Genomic DNA, 20841 nt, shown 5'->3' on the forward strand with positions numbered 1-20841 from the left:
ATTATTTGTTTTTTCTATTTCAAATAGGAGCTTAGCTGCCTGGAAGAATAAGAAGATTTTAGTTCTTCTATATAGTAACAGTAATTTTTAAAATAAATTTTATAATTTTTGGTTACTTCCAGGCAGTTAAGGTTAATATTCTCAATTTTTTAGGCCATCCATTTATTACGTAGACGTACTTTATTTTTCTAGGGAAATAGTAATTTTTTAAACAGATTTATTGATATTTTTTCCTATTTACATTAAGTTGTATTTTAGCTTCTTGTTTATGCATTTTTTTATACTTTAATAAAAATAATTTCACAGCTTCACATTTGCATCTGTTTGCTTTTCCCTAGATATATAGGATGTATTTAGAAAGTATTATTCTTTTGCTTATTACATCATTCTTTATCTCCTTTTCTCGCATATTGTATTATTTTGCTTTCTCTTGCCTTTCAGTTTTATTTTATTCCCCGCTTAGTTTATTTCTTCATTAACTTTTTCTTTTTTTAAAAATAGCTCTTCTCTGTTTTTATACTGTTAAAACATTTTTACGTTTTCCTTTCTTCCTGAAGTCTCTATTAAACCTTCTAGTATAGTTCATACCTATTTCTTCTTCTTTTCTATTTTGTGATTTTATTTTTACTTGTTTTCAGATTCAATTTCCAAAAAATACTATTTATATTAAAGCTCTACTCCTTCTTGAGTCCATTTTTAACAGTTTTTATTGGTTTGTCTAGTTTCCTTTTTCTGTTTATTGACTTCATTCATAATTTGCTTTCTTTTACCTTTCAGTTTCAATTTTTTGGTTGCTCTAACTACGTCATTATCAGCTTTTTCTTTTTTAAGCCTCTGCTTCTCAAGTTGTCTTGTTTCTTGTCTCTTTTCATCTCCTTTGAATTATTGCTTTTCTCCATATATTTCCCTTATCAAGTAGTCTTCTTAGAATCCTAACCTTGTCTCTTTATTCTCTTTTTGGTTCGAAATTTTGACTTCTAAACTCAGATTTTTGCAATCTTCTATTTTTATCACTCTAATCAACTTTTTCCTTCAATCTGTCTCTTTTGCTTTTTCTTGTTGTTCAGTTTAATTTTTTTTCTTTATTGGCCCCTTCTTTTTTGAAGAAAAGCCTTGGCTTTTCTTCTTTTTTCTTGTTTTTTTCTTTATCTTTTCTAAATAGTGCTTTTTTCCTTATATTTCTTTTATATATCCTATTTCTCGAGCCTTAACCATGTATTCTTTATATCTTTTCTGTTAAGAATGTTGATTCCTAAACTCAAATGTTTGCAATCATTTATTTTTATTACTTTATTGTAATTTGTTGCTAAAATCTGTCTTCATAGTCGATTTATTTTTTCTTTCTTCCCCGAGTCATTATTGTATCTTATCAGTAGTTCTCTTTATAAATTAATGTTAACTTTTTCTTCTTTTTTATAATTTTTTTCATTTCCTTATGATTCCATCTCTTCTAAGGGTTGTCTTCTTTTCAGCCCCTGCTATATCAGACTTTTTTTAAATATTTTTATAAAATTTTTTACCTTTTATCTCTCTTTACCTTCCTTGAATAAATTATTGCTATTCTATTTTAGATTGTTCTAGTTTAGCTTTTAATACCTTCACTTCAGTTTAAATGAAGGTTTTCGTTAGATTATTAAGATCTTCTGGTTTTATTTCATACTTCCACCAAGTTGTTTTTAGGATTTTGTTTGTGACGTTTCATTCACTTCCTTGTTTTACCTATTTATTTTTTAACTTCTTTTTGGCATTATATTCGTTTTTGTCTTTTTTTTTCTCAAAAAATACTCACAGAGCTTGCCATTTCATTCTTCTTAGTCTTTCTTGGATATATTTAGATAGTATTGTTCTTATACTCTTTATTTCATTTAAAATTCTTCTTCTCCTTTTCCCTTTACTTTAATTTCTTCTTCATCGTCACTAAATTTATTGCTTCTTTTTCTTATATTTCCTTTATCAAGTACTTTTAAAAAAAATCTTGACCATGTCTTCTTACTCGCTTTTTCATTCAGAATTTTGATTCAGATATTTTAATTTCTTATTTTAATACAATTTTTCTATTATCAGTCTTCATCTTCTTATAATAATTTCATGTTTTCTACTTTTCCTTGAGTCTTTATTACACTTTCCAGTAATTCTCTTCATAAATTAATAAAATATCTATTTCTTCGACTTCTTCCTCATTTTTTTCCTATTCTTTGACTCTAGTATTTCATGCTTTAGGTGTATAGTTTGCTTTTCCTAAGTTTTGTTGCGTCATCTCTTTTAAATCCATCGGTTTTCTCTTATATTTTCTTCATTAATAAATAACCCCTTCCAGCATCTTAATGATCTTCTTACTCTCTTTGATTTTCTTGATGAATCTGTCCATCTTCTTAGAATAATTTTACTTTTTCATTGTTTCCTCGAGTGGTTCTCTTTATAAATTCACATCTACTTCTTCGACTCCAGTACTTCCTACTCTAGTTTTATACTCTTCTCCATGTTCTTCATTTTCATCTTTGCGATACTTTTTTGTTACAATAACAATTAAAATACTAATTGCTTGAACCCACTTAAGTAAACTCACCAGGTTTTGGATTACTAGGATAAAAATACGAAGGCCTGCCGTGCCCGTTATGGAAATACGAGGAAAAATCATCGAATCCAGAACTGTCCCCGTCGTATCCCTCCTTTTCGGCATAAAAAGTGCCCCCTTGGATCACTCCGAAGTTACCATCCCCTAAAAAATATTAATTACTTTAAAAAAACATCAATTAATCATCAAACTAATTCACCTAAAAGAGATGCAGACTTATCGACGTTTTGCTGCTGAGGTTGTGGCGTCTGTTGTTGGTATTCTTTGGCGTTAAAAGGGTTGTACCCCTGGTAATTGACGTCCTGTTGAAAAGGTGGGTCGTTTCTTTGGCTGTAGGCACCTAAAATCACCATTTAAAAACAAATTGGTTTTTTAAATTTGTGCAGTACCTTCTTGTTGCTGATAAGTCTCATGAAACACTGGCCTGGAATGTCCTGAGGGAGCAGGGTGGTCGAAGGGATCATAAGTTCTTGAGAACGTAGGAAGCCTAATAAAAGAAGAATCTTAGCATCATACTTAGATGAATATTAAAAATTATTTACCAATGTCCAGCCTGCGCTTGCACTCGTATATCACTAGACGAACCTTGATGGTCTTCTTCCAAAGGTTCCATATACATATCGGAGTCATCATCGTCTTCTACTTGGGTGGGACCTATAAGAGGAAACTTTATTAAAACCAGATAAATGGATGTTTTCAATAATAATATATATACACAAAGTCAAGTATTACAATATGGTAATTTCGTGGTGTAACCGCGTGACCGAGGGTGCCATTTCATGCACTATTTGATCACACTTTGTGACCGCAACCACACTTGTTAAGTAACTTAGAGGTTTGGTTTGGGTTTGATTGCGTAGTAAGTCGCCGGGTTACCAGAGTCAAGTTTCACCGAACAGATTAGGTTTGTTTGGCTTTGGGGTATTTTAATTATTTGTTGGTTTTTTAGGTTAAGTGATACGGTATTGATAAAAAAAAAATTCTCTGCTTTATATGTTGGTAAAGTCACAAGTTCAAGAGATTTATGAGAGATTTCATAATTTCTTATCAGTTAATGAAAGATGACTCAAGATTGACAGACAGACAAACGACTAGCTAAGCTCGTGTTTTAATAGAAATATAGTAAGCTTTATTAAATCTATATATCTTGTAAAATTTATTCATTATAGATCAATCAAAAACGGCAAAGCGATCTTTTTCTTATAAAAATTGACTTCAATTTATTACATGGTAGTAAAAGCCCAACTGTGTAACTTAAGTAAGAAGAAAAATGCAATGGTCCATCTTATCAAACGCCTTGGCGAAATCCACATAAATGACATGCAATTGTTGTTTGCAGTTAATAGCCTCATGGTCACAACGAAGGAATGACATTGAATTGGTACTGATTGAACTAGAATGGAAAAAGCCATGCTGATTTTGGGTTATCGGACACATATGTACATCTTAACAGAAACACTGTAATAATGATTAAAAATATTGGCGCTTTAAAATTCCTAAACGCCCGGACTATGCCGGTCAGATCAAAGGAAATAGATTAACGTTACCGGCAATTGTACAGGGTGGTCGCAAAGTGTACCTCTAAAAATTAGCATTAATCAATGTCATCGAATTTAACTATAAATTGCTAAAAGATCTACCTAGTTGTGATTAATTGTGAACAATAATTTATTAAAAAAAAATAAAAATAGCAAATTTGTATTGCAACAATGGAATCATTTCAAGAGCTACTGCTCAGTTGTTTAATGGGTTATATGCAAACGAAAATATGAAGTATGTGTATAAATTAATAAAAAAAAATTAGAGAAACTCGATCTAAATTGACCAGTTAGAAATAAAGACTTACTTTTTACCAACAGAAAGAATACAGTGTATTAGAGAGAGATATAGAGTAATAAAAATAGAGAATACACTGCCTATTGACCATAGATCGTATCTTTGTGCGAAACTTAATAATAATAATAATAATAATAATAATAATAATAATAATAATAATAGGGCTGTTGAAACTCAACCCTCTAACAGATTTCAATCAATGCTAAATAACACACATGTGCCAAATAATTATGCACTTGAAACGCACTTTAAATAATGTAGTCTTAACTTATAGTTAACAGTAATTAAAGAAAAAGAAATGTACAAAAAAGGAAATATAAAGGAACCTGAAAATTTTTCCGTAATATACCCAACAAAAAATAAATAAATAAACAATAACATCAAAAAGAAATAGTCACTTTACTGAGAAAATTTCACGCTCCGGGCAGCAGGCGACAGACTAGCGGTGGGTCAAATTATAGTCCTGTACTTGCTTACTCATTATTATAGACTTTAACACAGATTTAAATTTATTTGTTGTAAATACTTTCATATAATCGGGCAAAGAATTATAAAGATGAACAGAGGTATACAAAGAACTTTTTTGAAAAAAAGCTGTTTTATGTTTAGGAATGACGAACTTTGTTTTATTTCTAGTATTTTTAGAGTGTACACTGTCATTGGTCTTGATTTTTTCTATGAAGCACGTTGAAATATATTTGCGTTTATTTATAAGTTAATGAAAAAAAAAACCAAGATGTAATAGCCTTCGATTTGTCATATTTAACCATTTAGTTTCATTAATTTTATAAGATATGCTATCATATTTTTCAATATTAAATATTAAACGGCAACACATATTTTGGATTTTTTGTATTCGAAACAAACGATCACACTGTCTGAGGCACGGGCCATAAACTATATCTGCATAATTAAAGTGAGACAAAACAAGGGTTTCACATAGCTTTCTTTTTAATTCGACGCTTAAAAGTTGACGACTATTATATAATTGTTTTAATGAAATATATGCTTTTTTAATATGGCTTTCAAAATTTAATTCAGTATCTATTACTACCCCTAAATTACGTGCTTCTTCGCAGTTTCTTGTTCGTTTTTTTTAGGCATACAACTAAAATAATATATTGGAGAAAAAGAGATATACTTACGTACTTTTAAAGTAATATTTTAATTTTTTTTTATAGACATTCAATTTTTTTACAAAAAAAATTAAGAAAATCATGTTTGATCGGATAATTAATGCCTAAAAGATATTATATTTCAATTTAAATATATTGATATTAAAGTGATTATAAAATATATAAGTTTAATTATTTATTTAAGAATTATTTAAAATTATTAATTTTGGATGGTTGAAAAAAAAATACAGTGCCGGCCAAAAGTGGAGAAACTTTTAATATTTTTATTTTTTTCTTATTAAAAATAATTCAAGGTAATTGTAAATAATGTATATGGTTATATCTAGTAGTGACGAAAATAATTAGAAAAAAAAAATTGAAAACAAATAATTTATTACAAAATATGCAAACAAAATTTATTTTCTCTAAGGACAAAAATGGAGAAACTTTTTATTTTTATGACATAATAATGTTATAATACAAAATGTGAATAAAAGCACACTAATACTTTGTGGTATAACCGTTATTCTTCACACCTTCACTACACCGTCTTGGCATAGATTCAAGAAGATTGTGTATAATATCTCCGGAAATTTCACTCCATGCTTCTTTTAGGACTTGGAATAATTCGTCTTTATTTCGGAACTTATTCGGATTTTTTTGTCGAACTTTTTTGTCTAGGTGCTCCCACAAGTTCTCGATGGGATTTAAATCTGGACTTTGAGCTGGTCACTTCAGAACTTGAATTTGTTGAGAGGTTAGGAAATTTTTAACAATTTTAGAAGTGTGCTTGGGGTCGTTATCATGCTGGAATTTCCAAATTAACGGCAAATTATCCTCGGCGTAGGGAAGCATATTATTCCTTAAGATGTTTAGATAATATTGGATATTCATGATTCCATCTATTCTCACCAGTGGACCAACGCCATGCCCGGAATAACATCCCCACACCAACACATTACCGCCTCCATGTTTGATTGTGAAAATAGTGTACTTTGGGTTGAATTTTTCATTCTCGGGACGTCTAACCCATCTCATACCATCTGACCCAAATAAATTGAACTTACTTTCATTTGACCATAAAACGTTTTTCCATTGATTATAGGTCCAATGTAAGTGTTCTTTTGCGAATCTTAAACGAATTTGTTTATTTTTCGTTGAAATGAAAGGTTTTTTTACCGGCTTTTAAGTTGGCGTCACATAAACGTCTTCGAATAGATCGAACTGAAAGGGAAATGCTGGGATATGCCTTTTTTATATCTTCGACGGAGAAAAATGGATTTCTTATAGAACATCGTCGAATTAGCTTGTCAGTTGCAGATGTTGTTTTTTTAAGTCTACCTGGCTTAGAGATGCTGGCAGTAGTGCCTCTAGTTTGCCACAATTTGATTTGTTTACAAATGTCACAAAAATTTTAAATAGATTATTAAATTAGAAAATAAATTAAGAGTTTCTCTACTTTTGGCCGGCACTGTATAACTCTGATTTTTTGTTTCGTTTTTCTTCGGCTTCACTGCATTTAATTTAAAAAGAATGATTTTGACCCAACTGTTATTCATGCGTGTAATTTTGGAAAACGATTACTTTTGACAACAAGTTCTTACTGGTAAGTTGTGTGGGGTGGCTGGGGGGGAAGGGGTAAAAGTAGGTTTATTGAAAAACGGTTTTTTTGCAGAAAATAATAATTTCTTAAGAACAAAATGTATATTCAGAAAAATCTAGGTAATAAAAAAATCAAGTGTTCTTATATCTACAGGGTGTTTAAGAACTATGGGATCAAACTTGTAGGGGTTATTCAGTGCAACAATAGAAAACATTTGAGTATAGAGACCCATGTCCAGAAAAGTGTCACTACGGCACTATGGCCCTAAGACGCGTTAAAATTTAGAAAGACAATGAATTGCTTAAATAGGATTTAATTTCTGCCTTTTGTACATGATGTTTAAAATGTGAACGTCAAACCAAAAATCTCATCCATTATTCTCTAAGAGACCAACATACAAAATTGACGAAAAACAAAGAAAAACACAAAGTCACGGTCTCACAACATGTAATTAAACGGGCTATACGTGTTTCGCTCTAGTTAGAGCATCATCAGGCCTAAAATAAAAATACTACTTAAATAAAACTAAAAATTTACATAAAATAATAAAAAACCTTTAGAAGCCATCCACACACTTCACAGTATATAACTAAACAATAATTTTAAGGTTATAATTGTACAAAGCAAAAAATAAAAAATTAAAAAGTGGAACGCAACAACATAGACTCAACGAGAATCGAATCCGGTACAACAAGGTTATAAGTATAAGTGTAAAACCTATCGGCTATACGGACCTAATGCTAAAATAACTTAACACGTTAGCCAATGTAAATTGAAGAAAGTGACTACAAGGAAAACGATACTTAGCTAAATTAAATTGTTAAAAATTCAATTCGGTTCAAAAGTAAACACGTCATTCACACACACGAGAACAGGACTCTTTTTAGCTTTTGTAATTTCTATTTTCTCCAGAAGGTCAAGCTTCTTACCTTTAGGGCATTCATGAAGCATTTTAGCTCCCACCCCTGGAGAAAAATTATGGGTAGAGGCCAGCAAATGATTCGCAAACGCTGATTTGGTATCACTGATATTGGTATTTTTAAATTTTTCAAAAAGCGCTACGTGTTCTTTAATGCGTGTAGAGATTTTTCTTCCAGACTGGCCAATGTATACTGCGTTGCAATCGTCACATTTTAAAGAGTAAACTCCCGATTTAGAAAGGATGCCTGCCTTATCCACTCTACTGACCAATTGGTTCTTTAAATTATTGACTGTGTTAAACGCGATTTTAACATTAAGGGATTTAAAGAATCTTACTAAATTTACGGAGATAGAACCAAAAAAGGTCAAGGATCTAAAGGAACTTATTGAGTCGTTATTATGAACAATATTGTAGGTCAATTTATATTTATTTAAAAATTTGTAATAAATTTTGTCTATTAAATGAAGGGGAAATCCGTTGTTGAGAGCAATATGTTTTATAATATTCAATTCTTTAGCGAAAGCTTCTTTTGACAAGGGAATATTAAACAATGAATTAAATGAGGCAAATTTATATGAGTAGGGAGAATTTGAAGAGTACTGAATTACATTATCGGTAGTAGTGGGCTTACGATATAATTCAAAAATAAGTTTATTGTTGCATTTCTTAACTAGAAGGTCAAGAAAAGACAAAACAACCATCTTTTTCTTCTTCGATTGTGAATGAAATGTTAGGGTGTAAGGAATTTACGAAACTAAGAAAATTTGGTAGGTCTTCCTCCCTGCCATTCCAGATTATAAAAATGTCATCCACATACCTCTTATATATCATCTCTAAACCTACCCTCAACTATTTCTCCTTCTAGATGACTCCTGAAAATCTCGCTTAGCAGATTGTGAGACCGTGACTTTGTGTTTTTCTTTGTTTTTCGTCAATTGTGAACGTCAATGTTAATGTTTAAAAATTTTATAGCTGGAGATTTTAAACATTTTACCAGCGCTTGTGTGTTGTTATCTTTAAAAACGAGAACAGGGGAGCAGTTTCTTGGCCTCCTAGGTCACCCGATTTAATGTCGCTAGATTTTTTCCTGTGGGGAAATGTTAAGTTTTTGGTCTACGAAACTCCGGTAGAAACAGAACAAGGCTTTAAGAGCAGCATTGGTAGCATTTGAAATAATTCAAAACAAGGATCAAATTTTTAGTTATTTTAAATTTTAAATCATGTGCGACGTTTAAATCGGTATATTCAGATTAAAAAAGCACATTTTGATTAATTATTATGATAATACATTTATAAAAGGCCAAAATTAAATGTATAAGATCCTAGGGTAAATACCCCCAGATGCGAATTTAAGACTTTGAAAATGTGTTGTGAACAGCAAACTTAATTAGTTATTCACTTATTATTTTTTCTAATAAAATGGTATGTTGCTAAACAAAAGCCATAGACAGATCAGCTAAAAATATTTTTTTTTAAATATTAATTAATTTTGAAAAAGTAGCATTTTTTCACTAGTAGTTGCCAAGTTTATCCAGTAGTCACCCTATTAAAAACCAATACAATACAATACAATCGCTTTATTGTCAAAAAATTATAAATTTTGTAGACAAAGCTAATATAAATAAATAAATAAACACATGAGTACACAAAAACAAAAACACAAAAACACAAGACATTTAGATTTTATTCAAAATAGGTAATCTTTTGTACATGGTCAAATTACTTATACAACTAAAGTTGTATAACTAGTTTATAAGTCAGAAGTTGATATTAAAAGGAATATAAAACAATACAAAAATGTAAATTAGGTAAAAGAAGTATACAAAATAAGTTGAAGTTAAATTACGACTATTATCACAATATAGGTATAACTAATTCTAGGGATGGAGACTATAAATTAAATAAGGCCAGTGTGTGTGTGGTATTTAAAAGGAAAGATTAAAAAAGTCTTCTACTGTGTATAAAGCCTTTTCCAATAATAAAGCTTTAAAGGCATGGCGAAAACAGGAAAACGTTGTCATAGATTTAATCGTAAAAGGAAGATGATTGTGCATTTTTTTTGCTCTATAGAGTATAGAAGTTTTTACTAATTCCGACCGTGGGGTTGGCAAAAATATCATGCTCTGCTTTCCTAAGTGGATAGTTTTGAGAAGGCCTCTTTGGAAATTCTGACTGATTAAGCAAACAGATTCAAATATAAACAGTGAAGAAATAGTTAATATTCTATGTTTTTTAAAGTATTCTTGGCAGTGAACTGTACTGTCAAGTCCCAGTAAATAGCGTATCGCTCTCTTTTGCAACTTGAATACGCGGTCAAATTGAGTGGCACAGCATGAACCCCAGAATGGAATGGCGTAACGAAGATGTGACTCAAAAAGGGCAAAATAGACTGATTTAGATGTTAAAAAGCTTAATTTTTTGGCTCTCTTCTGGTGAATAATTGCCAATAGTTATTTTTACATAGTTTTATTTAGAAAAAAAAATAAAAAAACTACAGTAACATTTAAAGATCTTACATCTAAATTTTCTACCATGTTCGATTTTCTATTTTAAATTTTTTGTACGGAATTTTAATTTGTCTTAAGACTAAGTTATGAATAGAAAACGGTCCAGCGCCGATCAGATTAATTGGCCCATAGAACACATATTTTTGGTTCACATAATTAATGTCAACTTTTTGGGGCCAGTTAAAACTGTTTTCGGATAATTTTTTTAAGTATTTCATTTTTTATCTAAATATATAAGAAAATAGATTCATATAACATTCTGTTATTAGGCAATTTATCCTCTTTTTCAATTTTAAAGAGCCGTCGTAATGCCGTAGTGACTATTTTTCGGACATGGGTCCCTATACTCAAATGTTTTCTACTGTTGCACTGAATAATCCGTACAAGTATGATCCCATAGTTCTGAAACAGCCTTTATACTTTTTTTACATAACCTTAAGGTTTTCGAGTAAAATATGCAAAAACCCTATTTTATTTTTCTGTTTTTATACTAAATATTTATATATTAAATTTAAATAATCAGTGTTAATAATTTAAATATTGAACATATATTTTCTGCAAAAACATTTTTTTTATTAACACAACCCTTACACCCCCCACCCACCCCAAACATTTGGCCAGTAAGAAATTCTTTTGAAATATCCCTTTTTTTTGTCAATAATATCCAATCTAATAGACCTGTGTTTATATTAAATATTTATTAATATACTTATATTTAATTATGTCAAATTTGAATAAACAAACTCTATTATTAGATTAGATATTAACGACCAAACCAGCTGTTATTCATGCGTATTATTTTGGAAAATAATGATTTTTGAACACAATTCTGTACTGGTAAGTTGTGTGGGGTGGGTGGGGGGGCAAAGGTAGGATTAATGAAAAATGACTTTTTTGCAGAAAATATATGCGAGAAAAAAATGTTTTTTAAAATAATTATGGGTGATAAAAAAATCCATAGTTTTTGTATCTATTTTTGTCTCATATAACCTTATGGTTTTCGAGTTAAACGTGAAAAAAACCCTATTTTATTTCTCGAAAGCAAGGCATATAGCTATGAAAATGGGAGTAGTTGCGCCATTTTTCATCGAAAATAAATAAAAATTAGTAATAAAGTTTTGAAAAAATTCAATATTTTTTTTGAATCTAGACAACTTATCATTATCTAGGTTCAAACAGTATTTAAATGAAATCTATTGATATATTTATCTTAACGTATATGGTCAAGGTATATTTTTTAAACTGTAGAATATATGTATATCATATACGATTCTGCTTACACTAGGAAGAAAATTTCCGCATTTAAAAAAATTGACAAGGGATTTACATAGTTAGTCTTACAATCCAATATGTGGTGAAATGACCTCGATATCACATATATGCCACTGTACATGATAAATAAAAAAAAAATTAAAAATACAAATTTGCCTAAAACTATTCAAGGAATTAAAAAATAAAATTTATTTAAAAAAATGCAGCGGTATATTTATTAAATAATATTTACGATAAATCCCTTATGGATGCCATTGATAAAATTTTTTTTTCCTTGTACGCCGAAAAATTCGCCCTAATACATAAAAAATATGATAGTAAATTTATTTAGGAAAAAAAATTTATTTCGTTAAACGCATTTTATAAACGGCTTTAAATAGTATAGAATATACCATATTAAAACCTTTAACTTTTATGAAATAATAATTGTATATTATTAACATGTAATAAACCTCCTTGTTAAACGTGAATAACATAATATTAAATTCCACAACTTTTATGTTCATTTTTAAACATTCATCAAACATTTATTTAACCATCGTGTGTTGCTTGGGTGTGGTCCATATACTATAGAATTCATTTTAACAGCCTCAAATTCATGGAGCACAAATTCTCAAAAACTTGCTGAATATGGCTTTATAAGATTCTTCATAGTAGAAAGTCAACCCCTCGTTACTTGGAAAAATCGATTTGTATGTTCCATCAACATGTACAAGAGGCAATATGTTAGTTTTCACCGCACTAATTATGGTTTGAAAAAATGTATCTGTAGAACCAGCATGACTACCCTATTCATCATTTTGATATTGATTTTTTTTGGTAATGATTAATAAATATTGTGCCCTTGAACCGTTTTTAGAGTAAGATAAAATTAAAATATTCATAGATTGTGCCTATAATATTCTATAGGGTCCCTTAAAGGGTTTAAAATAAGACAAAAATATAATTTTTGTTTTGAAACACTTTAAACCTTAATAACATCTCTATACTAAGTTTTTTTAACCTTATAAACATAATTTTTATTTCGTGAATTTCCCAATTTAAAAATAAAATAAATAAAACAGAGAAATGAGTCACTAAAAGTTGCAACTTATTTATTGTAATTTAAACCACAGCAAAATAATTAAATTGATTGCAAATGAAATAGTAACAATTAAAACAAAATTAGGATTGCCCAAACCGGGTAGGTCAGCCTTGAGAAGCGAAAAGGGAAATCAACCGAAAATGCAAGCGAAAATTACTCAATTCTGGTTAGGAACGTTTTTTTATGTAATAAACCCAAACAGGAATCATTATGGGGATTAGTATAAAATATTCCTTTAACCTTTTTTTTTTTAATAATTAAAAAAAAATGCATAAAATGTAAATCATCACGCCTTAATACTCACGATCGTAAATATATAGTACAGATTCCACGGTTCTGTGATTCTTTGTTTTAAAGAGAGAATTATTCACGTTGGTTGTCACGAGAAGTCGGTCCGCGAGGTTACGCGGATTTATTTATTCATTGGTTACTTAACAATATGGCATTTAAGCCTCCCCGTATAAAATATAAAAAAAATAATATTTTTTTTTCGATAAAATCGGTTTTTTCGCTCTTATATAAGTTGAAAATGTGAAAAATATGTTTATTCATGACGCGGAGTAATCACTTATGCGAATTTTTAATTCCCAATAAGGAGTTATGAAACCGCTCTATAGATCACCATAGGCCAATTTATGTTAGGTTATTTAGGGTATAATAATTAAAAAATGCACGAAAACTCTTTCATATCCTCAGAACTTTCTTCGATTTGATGATTAATTGAGTATAATTTTTTTTAATAATGCTTATAAACATGATGCCAGTGATTTATTAATTAATATCATGTTAAATTTATCGGTAAATTTTCTTTGAAATATTTACTCAAGTAAAAAATGTTATATTTGAAGTAATATAATTCGATAATTCTTCTCTGCTTTATATAATACTTCTTAAGTAAATTTTAAGATGAATTAAATAGAAATGCAAAAAAAGATCTTGGTCTTAAAAAAGTCTCTCTCTCGTTTTTTTTTTTGAGACCGAAACTGTCTGTTGTTGTCTTTTGACTTATTTATACCAAAGTCCGTATGAACAGGGAAAGCAGACTCATTAAACAGAATGAAAAAGGATGTAAATAATACCAGAATTGAAGAAAGAAATTGAACTGTAACACGTCCCAGTGATTTTTTCCTGGATACATTCTAAGATTTCAGGAAGTTCTGAATCCTGAATTCTGTGTGAATTATATGGTCATTTTGGAGATTAAAAAAATAAACCAGAATATTGAAAATGCGGCATAAAAATGAAGGAACTAAATCATAGGATTATTCAGAAAAATATTCTACGGGAACTTTTAAATTTTTTCTACTGAAAAGCAAAAGAAACTAAAGATCCTTCATATGCATTGGGTTTTGTTTTCCGATGAGAAAGTTAGGAAGTTGACATGTTAAATAAGATCAAAGGAAATACAACGGTATAAGCAAAATTAATAGTTTTGGAAGTATTTTTATATAATTGATAAAGTCCTATTTATAATAATGAAATATTCCCTCAGGAATTCTAGAAATTAAATATTCAAAGATACCTATTTGAAGTAGTGCTAAATTGTGTTCTTAATATTGATGTTAGTGAGGGCTATTATTAGTTGACAAAGACTACATAGAGCATCAAATGCAACTGCCTGGAAGAATGTTTATTATTTCTTCCACAATAAAAATATCACGTATAAAAACGGTTTTATTAAATTCCAGTTAAATTATCCTTTTAAGTTATGCATATTGTGTAAGAAATGTAAAAATGTCTCTTATAAATTTTTTTTTATTTTAAATTTGCATTTAAATCCAAACCACATCCAGTAATTTAACAAACATATGCTTTATTATTAAAAGAAATTGATGTCATTTAACTAATTAAGAAAATATATAAATATTGATGGGATATGAAAATTTAGGATACAGTTCATACTGCTTTTATCTATAAAAAGGAAAAATTAAAGGATATTTAAGTAGCCATGATTTAAGAACAAAATATATAAGAAGCTGTGCTTGATCTCATATTACAGTGGAATAATTATACTCGTATGGTTACAAAAACACCATCACCATATCAAGTATATTCCATTTTAAAATAGTTTAGCGAGTAAAGCCTAATCCTATTTACATTCTACCAATGATAAATCCTATCCAGACAAGAAAAGTACAATACTAAGTGCATAGAACAAGGTCCAGTACAAAAATTGATTTGTCTACTATAAGCTTTAAGGTATTCCCTAGAAAACCACATTGGTTTTAAAGACTGTCCTGTACTGTCTGATTAATTTGTTATTAAATTATAGAGTCAATGCAAAATTGAACCTCCATTTCCCAGATAAAGCATGGTTGACTATGTCGAAGGCTTTAGAAAGGTCTAAATATAAAGAATCAATTAGTCTACTCCTATTTTATGCTGCTACGAATAAGTCTTTTATAGAAAAACAGATTAGTTGAAGTAGATCCGTGGCTATTTATTTGCACATTAATTAGGCACATTACCTACAACAATGACTTTATAAAATAATTTTTTCAGGTATATGGATATTTACCCAAGTTACTTATATAGAGAGGCCGTTTTTATTAATACCCACTGTGGCTGTTTCAGAAATGTTAGGAGATGCGTAATCGGTTAAATTTTTAAAAAAGTTTAGCGTTTTTGGAGTCTTTTTTTTAGTCAGTTCTTTGGGCAAAATTAAATAAATTAAAATACGCTATTTGGAAGTATATCCTTGATGATGGCTCTTTATTGTAAAAAACATTGGTAAAAATGGTTTAATCGTATGTCATTTTAAAGAGAAAAAATGACTCAAATATGAAGGTAAAAATTCATGTCTATAGTCTAAAACTTTAAATTATTATGAGAGACTAAAAATTAAAAAAAATATACAGTAGACATAACTGATGCAGATTTTTTTTAAGCTGCCTTGTGTGCCTAGATGAGACAGAAATATTTTATTAATTCCAGGCAGTCGTTCTTCTGAAATTTCCAAAAAATCTTTCAGGCTATTCTGGATTTAGGACACTACCTCAACTGCCTATAAATTACGGAAATAATATACTATTTCCAGGGATCACTTTTCTTTCTGAAATTTTACAAAAAAGCTGGTGGAGTTATTCTTTAGAAATCTCCATAAGTCATTGCAGCTTTCCTGAACTTAAGTGCCTGGAAATGATCGATATAATTTACTATTTCCATGAATCACTTATTTCTCCTAGGTTTCACAAGTAACGAATCTCTTTTAAGCTTCCCTGTATGCCTGGACGAGAGACAAATATTTTGCTAATCCCAAGCAGTTGATGGAATCGTTCTTCTGAAATTTCCCAAAAATCTTTTAGGCTTTCGTGGACTTAGGACACTATTTCAACTGTTTCTAATCATTGACCATAAATTTGTTTGCAAAAAATGTAATTTTACTCATTTTAGGCAGTTAAAGAATACTTTGAGTTTAGCTACCTGACTATGCCTGAAAAAAAACTCAATTTTATTTATTCCAGACAGTTGTCGAACAAAAATTGGTCCAACTACTTAATTATGACTATAAACTGAGAAAACTAGCATCTCAATCATTAGTTTTAATGCCGTTTTAAATTTTTTTCCCTCTAAATCGAATAAGACTATTCAAAAGGACACCTATCTTTTATAGCTTCTAAGATATTAAATACAATAAAGAAAGTTTTGGATCTTAAAATGTTATTGTTAAATTAACTATGTGCCTCTATTTTTCATATACATTATTCACAAAAAAAGAACTATTTAAATATATTTTAATTACCCGACTCATAGAGCTTTCAAAATGTACTTACTCGGCTACTTCACCATTTATTCTCGGATATCTCAGGAACTATTGGACCGATTTTGAAAATTTTTCTACCGACATATAAGACGATGGATGAAGAACATGCCATCGTTTGTTTTTTTTTTAATTAAGCAATTAACTGTGCACTATGAAGTACAAGTACAAATTCCTGAATGAAAATGTCTAAAGTAAAGCCTGAGAATACAAATGTTAATCATTTCAGACAGGTAAGGAATAAAATGAGTGTAACTACTTAATTATTTAATATTATTAATCAGAATCGTTAAATACATAAATTTTTATAGGAACAATAAAAATATATGGCTAAGCGCAGATCATAACCATTTAAGTTATGCTCCTTTTGTCTTATAATTAATGGATAATGGCTTATTGACCACCAAACTAATAATATTCAGTGAAAGATATTGATATAAAAAAATTACTTGTCAAATATGAAGGTAAACATTCATGTCTATAGTCTAAAACTTGAAATTATTATGAGAGACTAAAAATTACCAACCTTACCAAGTAGGGCGTTTCATAAATGTTTATAAACAGAGAATTAAGCATTTTTTTGCATTTTCGAAGTTAAACTAAGATTTTTCATAATTATGTTGATCTTACGTGGATTTAATAGGATCACTAAAAACAATCGAAGTACAAAATCGTATAAATATAGATTGAGCCTCCATACTTTTTTTTTTGTAACGAAAATCACATACGTATAATTTTTGTTTAGAAATATCACTAAAAAAGCAAAAAAAAAATTATTTACTATCGATTTAGTTAAATATGAATAAAGTAATATTTCTTCCAGGGACTTGACTCTTAAGGTCCTTCGAAGAGGGCCTTTTTCTGGATATTCTGTAGAATTGATTTTTTTTTTCTTCCAGGAAGATGAAAAGTGAAAAGGTAAGACATAGTTGGCAAAATAAATACGATAGAAACCCAAAAAATACAAAGTTCTAAAAAATAAATATTCGATGCCTATCAAAAAATGTAAAATCTAAAAGAAATGGATTTTTTTTTCATTTTTCAATCTGTACTGGCTTTACTACCTAAAAATTATAATATTTTAAAAGAATTAAATAATGGTTGAAAAATACGTGAAAGAAATTTCAAAACTATAAATACAGAAACAAATTCAATAAACCACAAATTAAAAAAATCAGAATCTAAAAGAAAAATGCATTTTTAGTATCTTTTAATTAAAAAATGGATTATGGTAAAAAATAAATGTGAGGGAAACCCCAAAATTCCAAAAAAAAAATTCTATAGATTTAAAAATTAAACAAATAAAGAGAAAAGTTATTTTATTAAGTTGCTTTCCTATACTAAATAAACTATACCTAAAATTCAGAAATCCTCCTTTACGCATTTTTCGATACGAATACTCGCTGCAAATTCAAGAAAAATTAATTTTACATCACAAAACAACCCTTATACTCAAAAAATGTCAATAAAGACACCCTATAAATAAACTTTTTCTTAAACATCTGTCGTTGTAAACATTGCAAAACTACATTCATAAGCTCTTACTAATGCAAAAAGTAAAAGTGTTTAGCCATTATAAAGTATATTAGCTTCCAATATTATCTTATTTAGATCAAATTACTTACATGAAACCTATCAGAAAAAACTTACGAAACATCTAAGCCAACCTGTATATCGGTTGATTATTTATTTTGCTCGAGATTGTATGTACAATGTAATTATTGAAAATATTTGTCGATTTCTTTTTTTTTTGTCGACATGGTTATAAGCAAAATTGTAGCAGGTGATAAATTAATAATTTTCTTATTAGTAGTTCTTATGTGTTATTTATTAAGTTCTATTTGATTGCATTATATACTATCTACACGTTCTTGCATGCAAATAAGGACTATTACATACTGTTTAGGCAAGCCATTTGGGTATTATTATATAGTAAATACTGACGAACTATTGTGTTGAAATTGCTATTGTTTGTCGAAATTCGTGGTTACAAGACCAAGTAATTTGCCTTTAATCGAAAAGTCTATATTAGAGCATACTCTTAATTTAAGAGGTTTTGAAGTAACTCTAATGCAAATGCAACCTTCATTCTTCAGTAATGCAATCCTTAACTAACACATCCCTCTTATAAATATTCAGCCTTCTTCACGTAACCTTGCAATAATATAAAAAAAGAGCGACAAATCACGCCTATGGTAATAAAACAAGCAGTTTGTTGAAAATGGATGAGATGCTTGCGTAATTACGAAAAAAAAATAAGTAGCGCATAAAAAACTGATTTCTTTATAGTAGCACATAATCAGGCGAGTAAGAACTGTTGCGTTTTCTTTTACGCCTATTTTTATTTAAAATAGCTTTTTGCGCAACGCTTTATTGTTGACATAGGAAATTGTTGTATTGTTTGGCATATAATTGGATTGGTTCTGTTCTTGTTCAGTTGGTATTTTTTTATAGCGTCATCATAAATTAAATTTTTTGAAAATGTATTAAAAGTGTCCTTAGAATTTTTTTTGTTTAAATAAATACTGCTATGAAATTTCAAATAAAGATTCCTCCAAAACAAAAAGTTAAAAATAGCATAATTTTAATTTTATTTAATAATATTTCTAAAAAAAGTTAACAAAATATTTTTTTTAATTAACTAATAAAGCATTACTGATTAAAAATGTCAACTAATATCATAATATTTTTGAGCTGATTAAAATGTAAAATCATCACAATAAACCCATTACGATTTTACTAATTTCTCGATATTTTTTTAAATAGTCGACCTAAAATGCCCGGAATCCATATATTCGCTTTTTTTTAAGCAGTCGAATCTTCTTCTTAGTCATATCTTCATTCCTGAAGAGTTGTGACGTCATGTCTATGAACACTGATGGGTCGATTGTCTCCACTGTTGTCGATCTTCTGCTACTCTTATATTTGTCTGCAAGGCTTGCCCTGTAATTTCTTTAATTTGGTCTATCCACCGTGATGGGGATCTTCCTCTTGATCTTTTACCTTCTACTTTACCCTGCACGATAAGTTTTTCTAGATTGTCTTGGTCTCTCCTGGTGATGTGTCCGAAGTAACCCAGAATGCGGCGTCGGCAGCTGGAGGACAATCGATCGGTGATTCCTAATTCGTTTAATATCGACACATTGGTCCGGTGTGTAGTCCAGGGTATGCGAAGCATCCTCCGCCAGCACCACATTTCAAAAGCATCTATTCGGTGCCTGTCGCTCGACTTTATTGTCCAGGATTCGGAACCATACGAAAATATCGAAAACACTAGGGTGTTTACCAGGGCTCTTTTCGTGTTTCTGGTTATAGATCTGTCTTTCCATATCTTGGATAAGTTTGACATTGCTGTCCTCGCTAATGCTATCCGCCTTCTTATTTCTGTTTCACACCCTCCCTTGCTGTTTATTAGAGACCCTAAGTAGATGAATTCATCTACTTCAATTCTATTTTGCAGATTTCTTAACTGTATGGTGTTACTCCTGTCAATGACCATTAACTTGGTCTTGTCTAGATTTATTTCGAGGCCTAGAGCTCGGCTTTCATTAGCGACCTGATCAATAAGTGTAACCATCTCATCTTCATCTCTTGTTATTAGGGTAGGGTCGTCCGCGTATCTGAGATTACAGTCGAATCTAGTCGGCTCTTAATTGCTTGGAATAAATAAATTAATAATTTTTTTCCAGACACTGAAAAAAAATCCAAGAATTGAATTTTCTTTCTAAGGCGTTGAACTAATTGAAATTTCAAATCACCGTAATAGACTCATTAGGATTTTTAATTTTACGCTTTTTTTTTTAAATTTTGGATCTGGAAGTGCCTGAAAACCAAGAATTTAAGCATTGATTTCTAACTGCCTGGAATAAATAAAATAATGACTTTCTTCCACGTAGTTAAAAAAATAAATTTGAAAATTGAATTTATTATAAGGCAGTTAAACTTAAGTGAATCCCAAAATTACCGCAATAAATTTCTTGATATTTGTAATTTTTGCTCTAAATTTTTGACTTAAAATGCCTGTAAACCATGAATATAGGCGTTGATTTTTAATTGCCTGGAATAAATGAAATATTGACTTTCTTACACGCAGTTAAAAAAAATTAATTGTAAAATTGAATTTATTATAAGGCAGTTAAATTTGTTAGGTGAAACCTAAAACCACCA

General features: G+C 29.5%; 1 protein-coding gene across 1 annotated transcript in view; it reads right to left on the reverse strand.

The window, feature by feature from the left end:
• The window catches only part of LOC126734361 (uncharacterized), a 52346-nt gene that overhangs the window by 3704 nt on the left and 27801 nt on the right, over positions 1-20841 (reverse strand). Inside the window, exons 2-5 of the mRNA XM_050437949.1 lie at positions 3118-3229; positions 2965-3062; positions 2775-2915; positions 2567-2719 (exon numbers count right to left, since the gene is read on the reverse strand). Coding sequence (XP_050293906.1) covers positions 2567-2719; positions 2775-2915; positions 2965-3062; positions 3118-3229 — 504 coding nt within the window. The remainder of the gene's footprint in view (positions 1-2566; positions 2720-2774; positions 2916-2964; positions 3063-3117; positions 3230-20841) is intronic.

This window comes from Anthonomus grandis, chromosome 3 (genome assembly GCF_022605725.1).
Source record: "Anthonomus grandis grandis chromosome 3, icAntGran1.3, whole genome shotgun sequence".
NCBI lineage: Eukaryota > Metazoa > Arthropoda > Insecta > Coleoptera > Curculionidae > Anthonomus > Anthonomus grandis.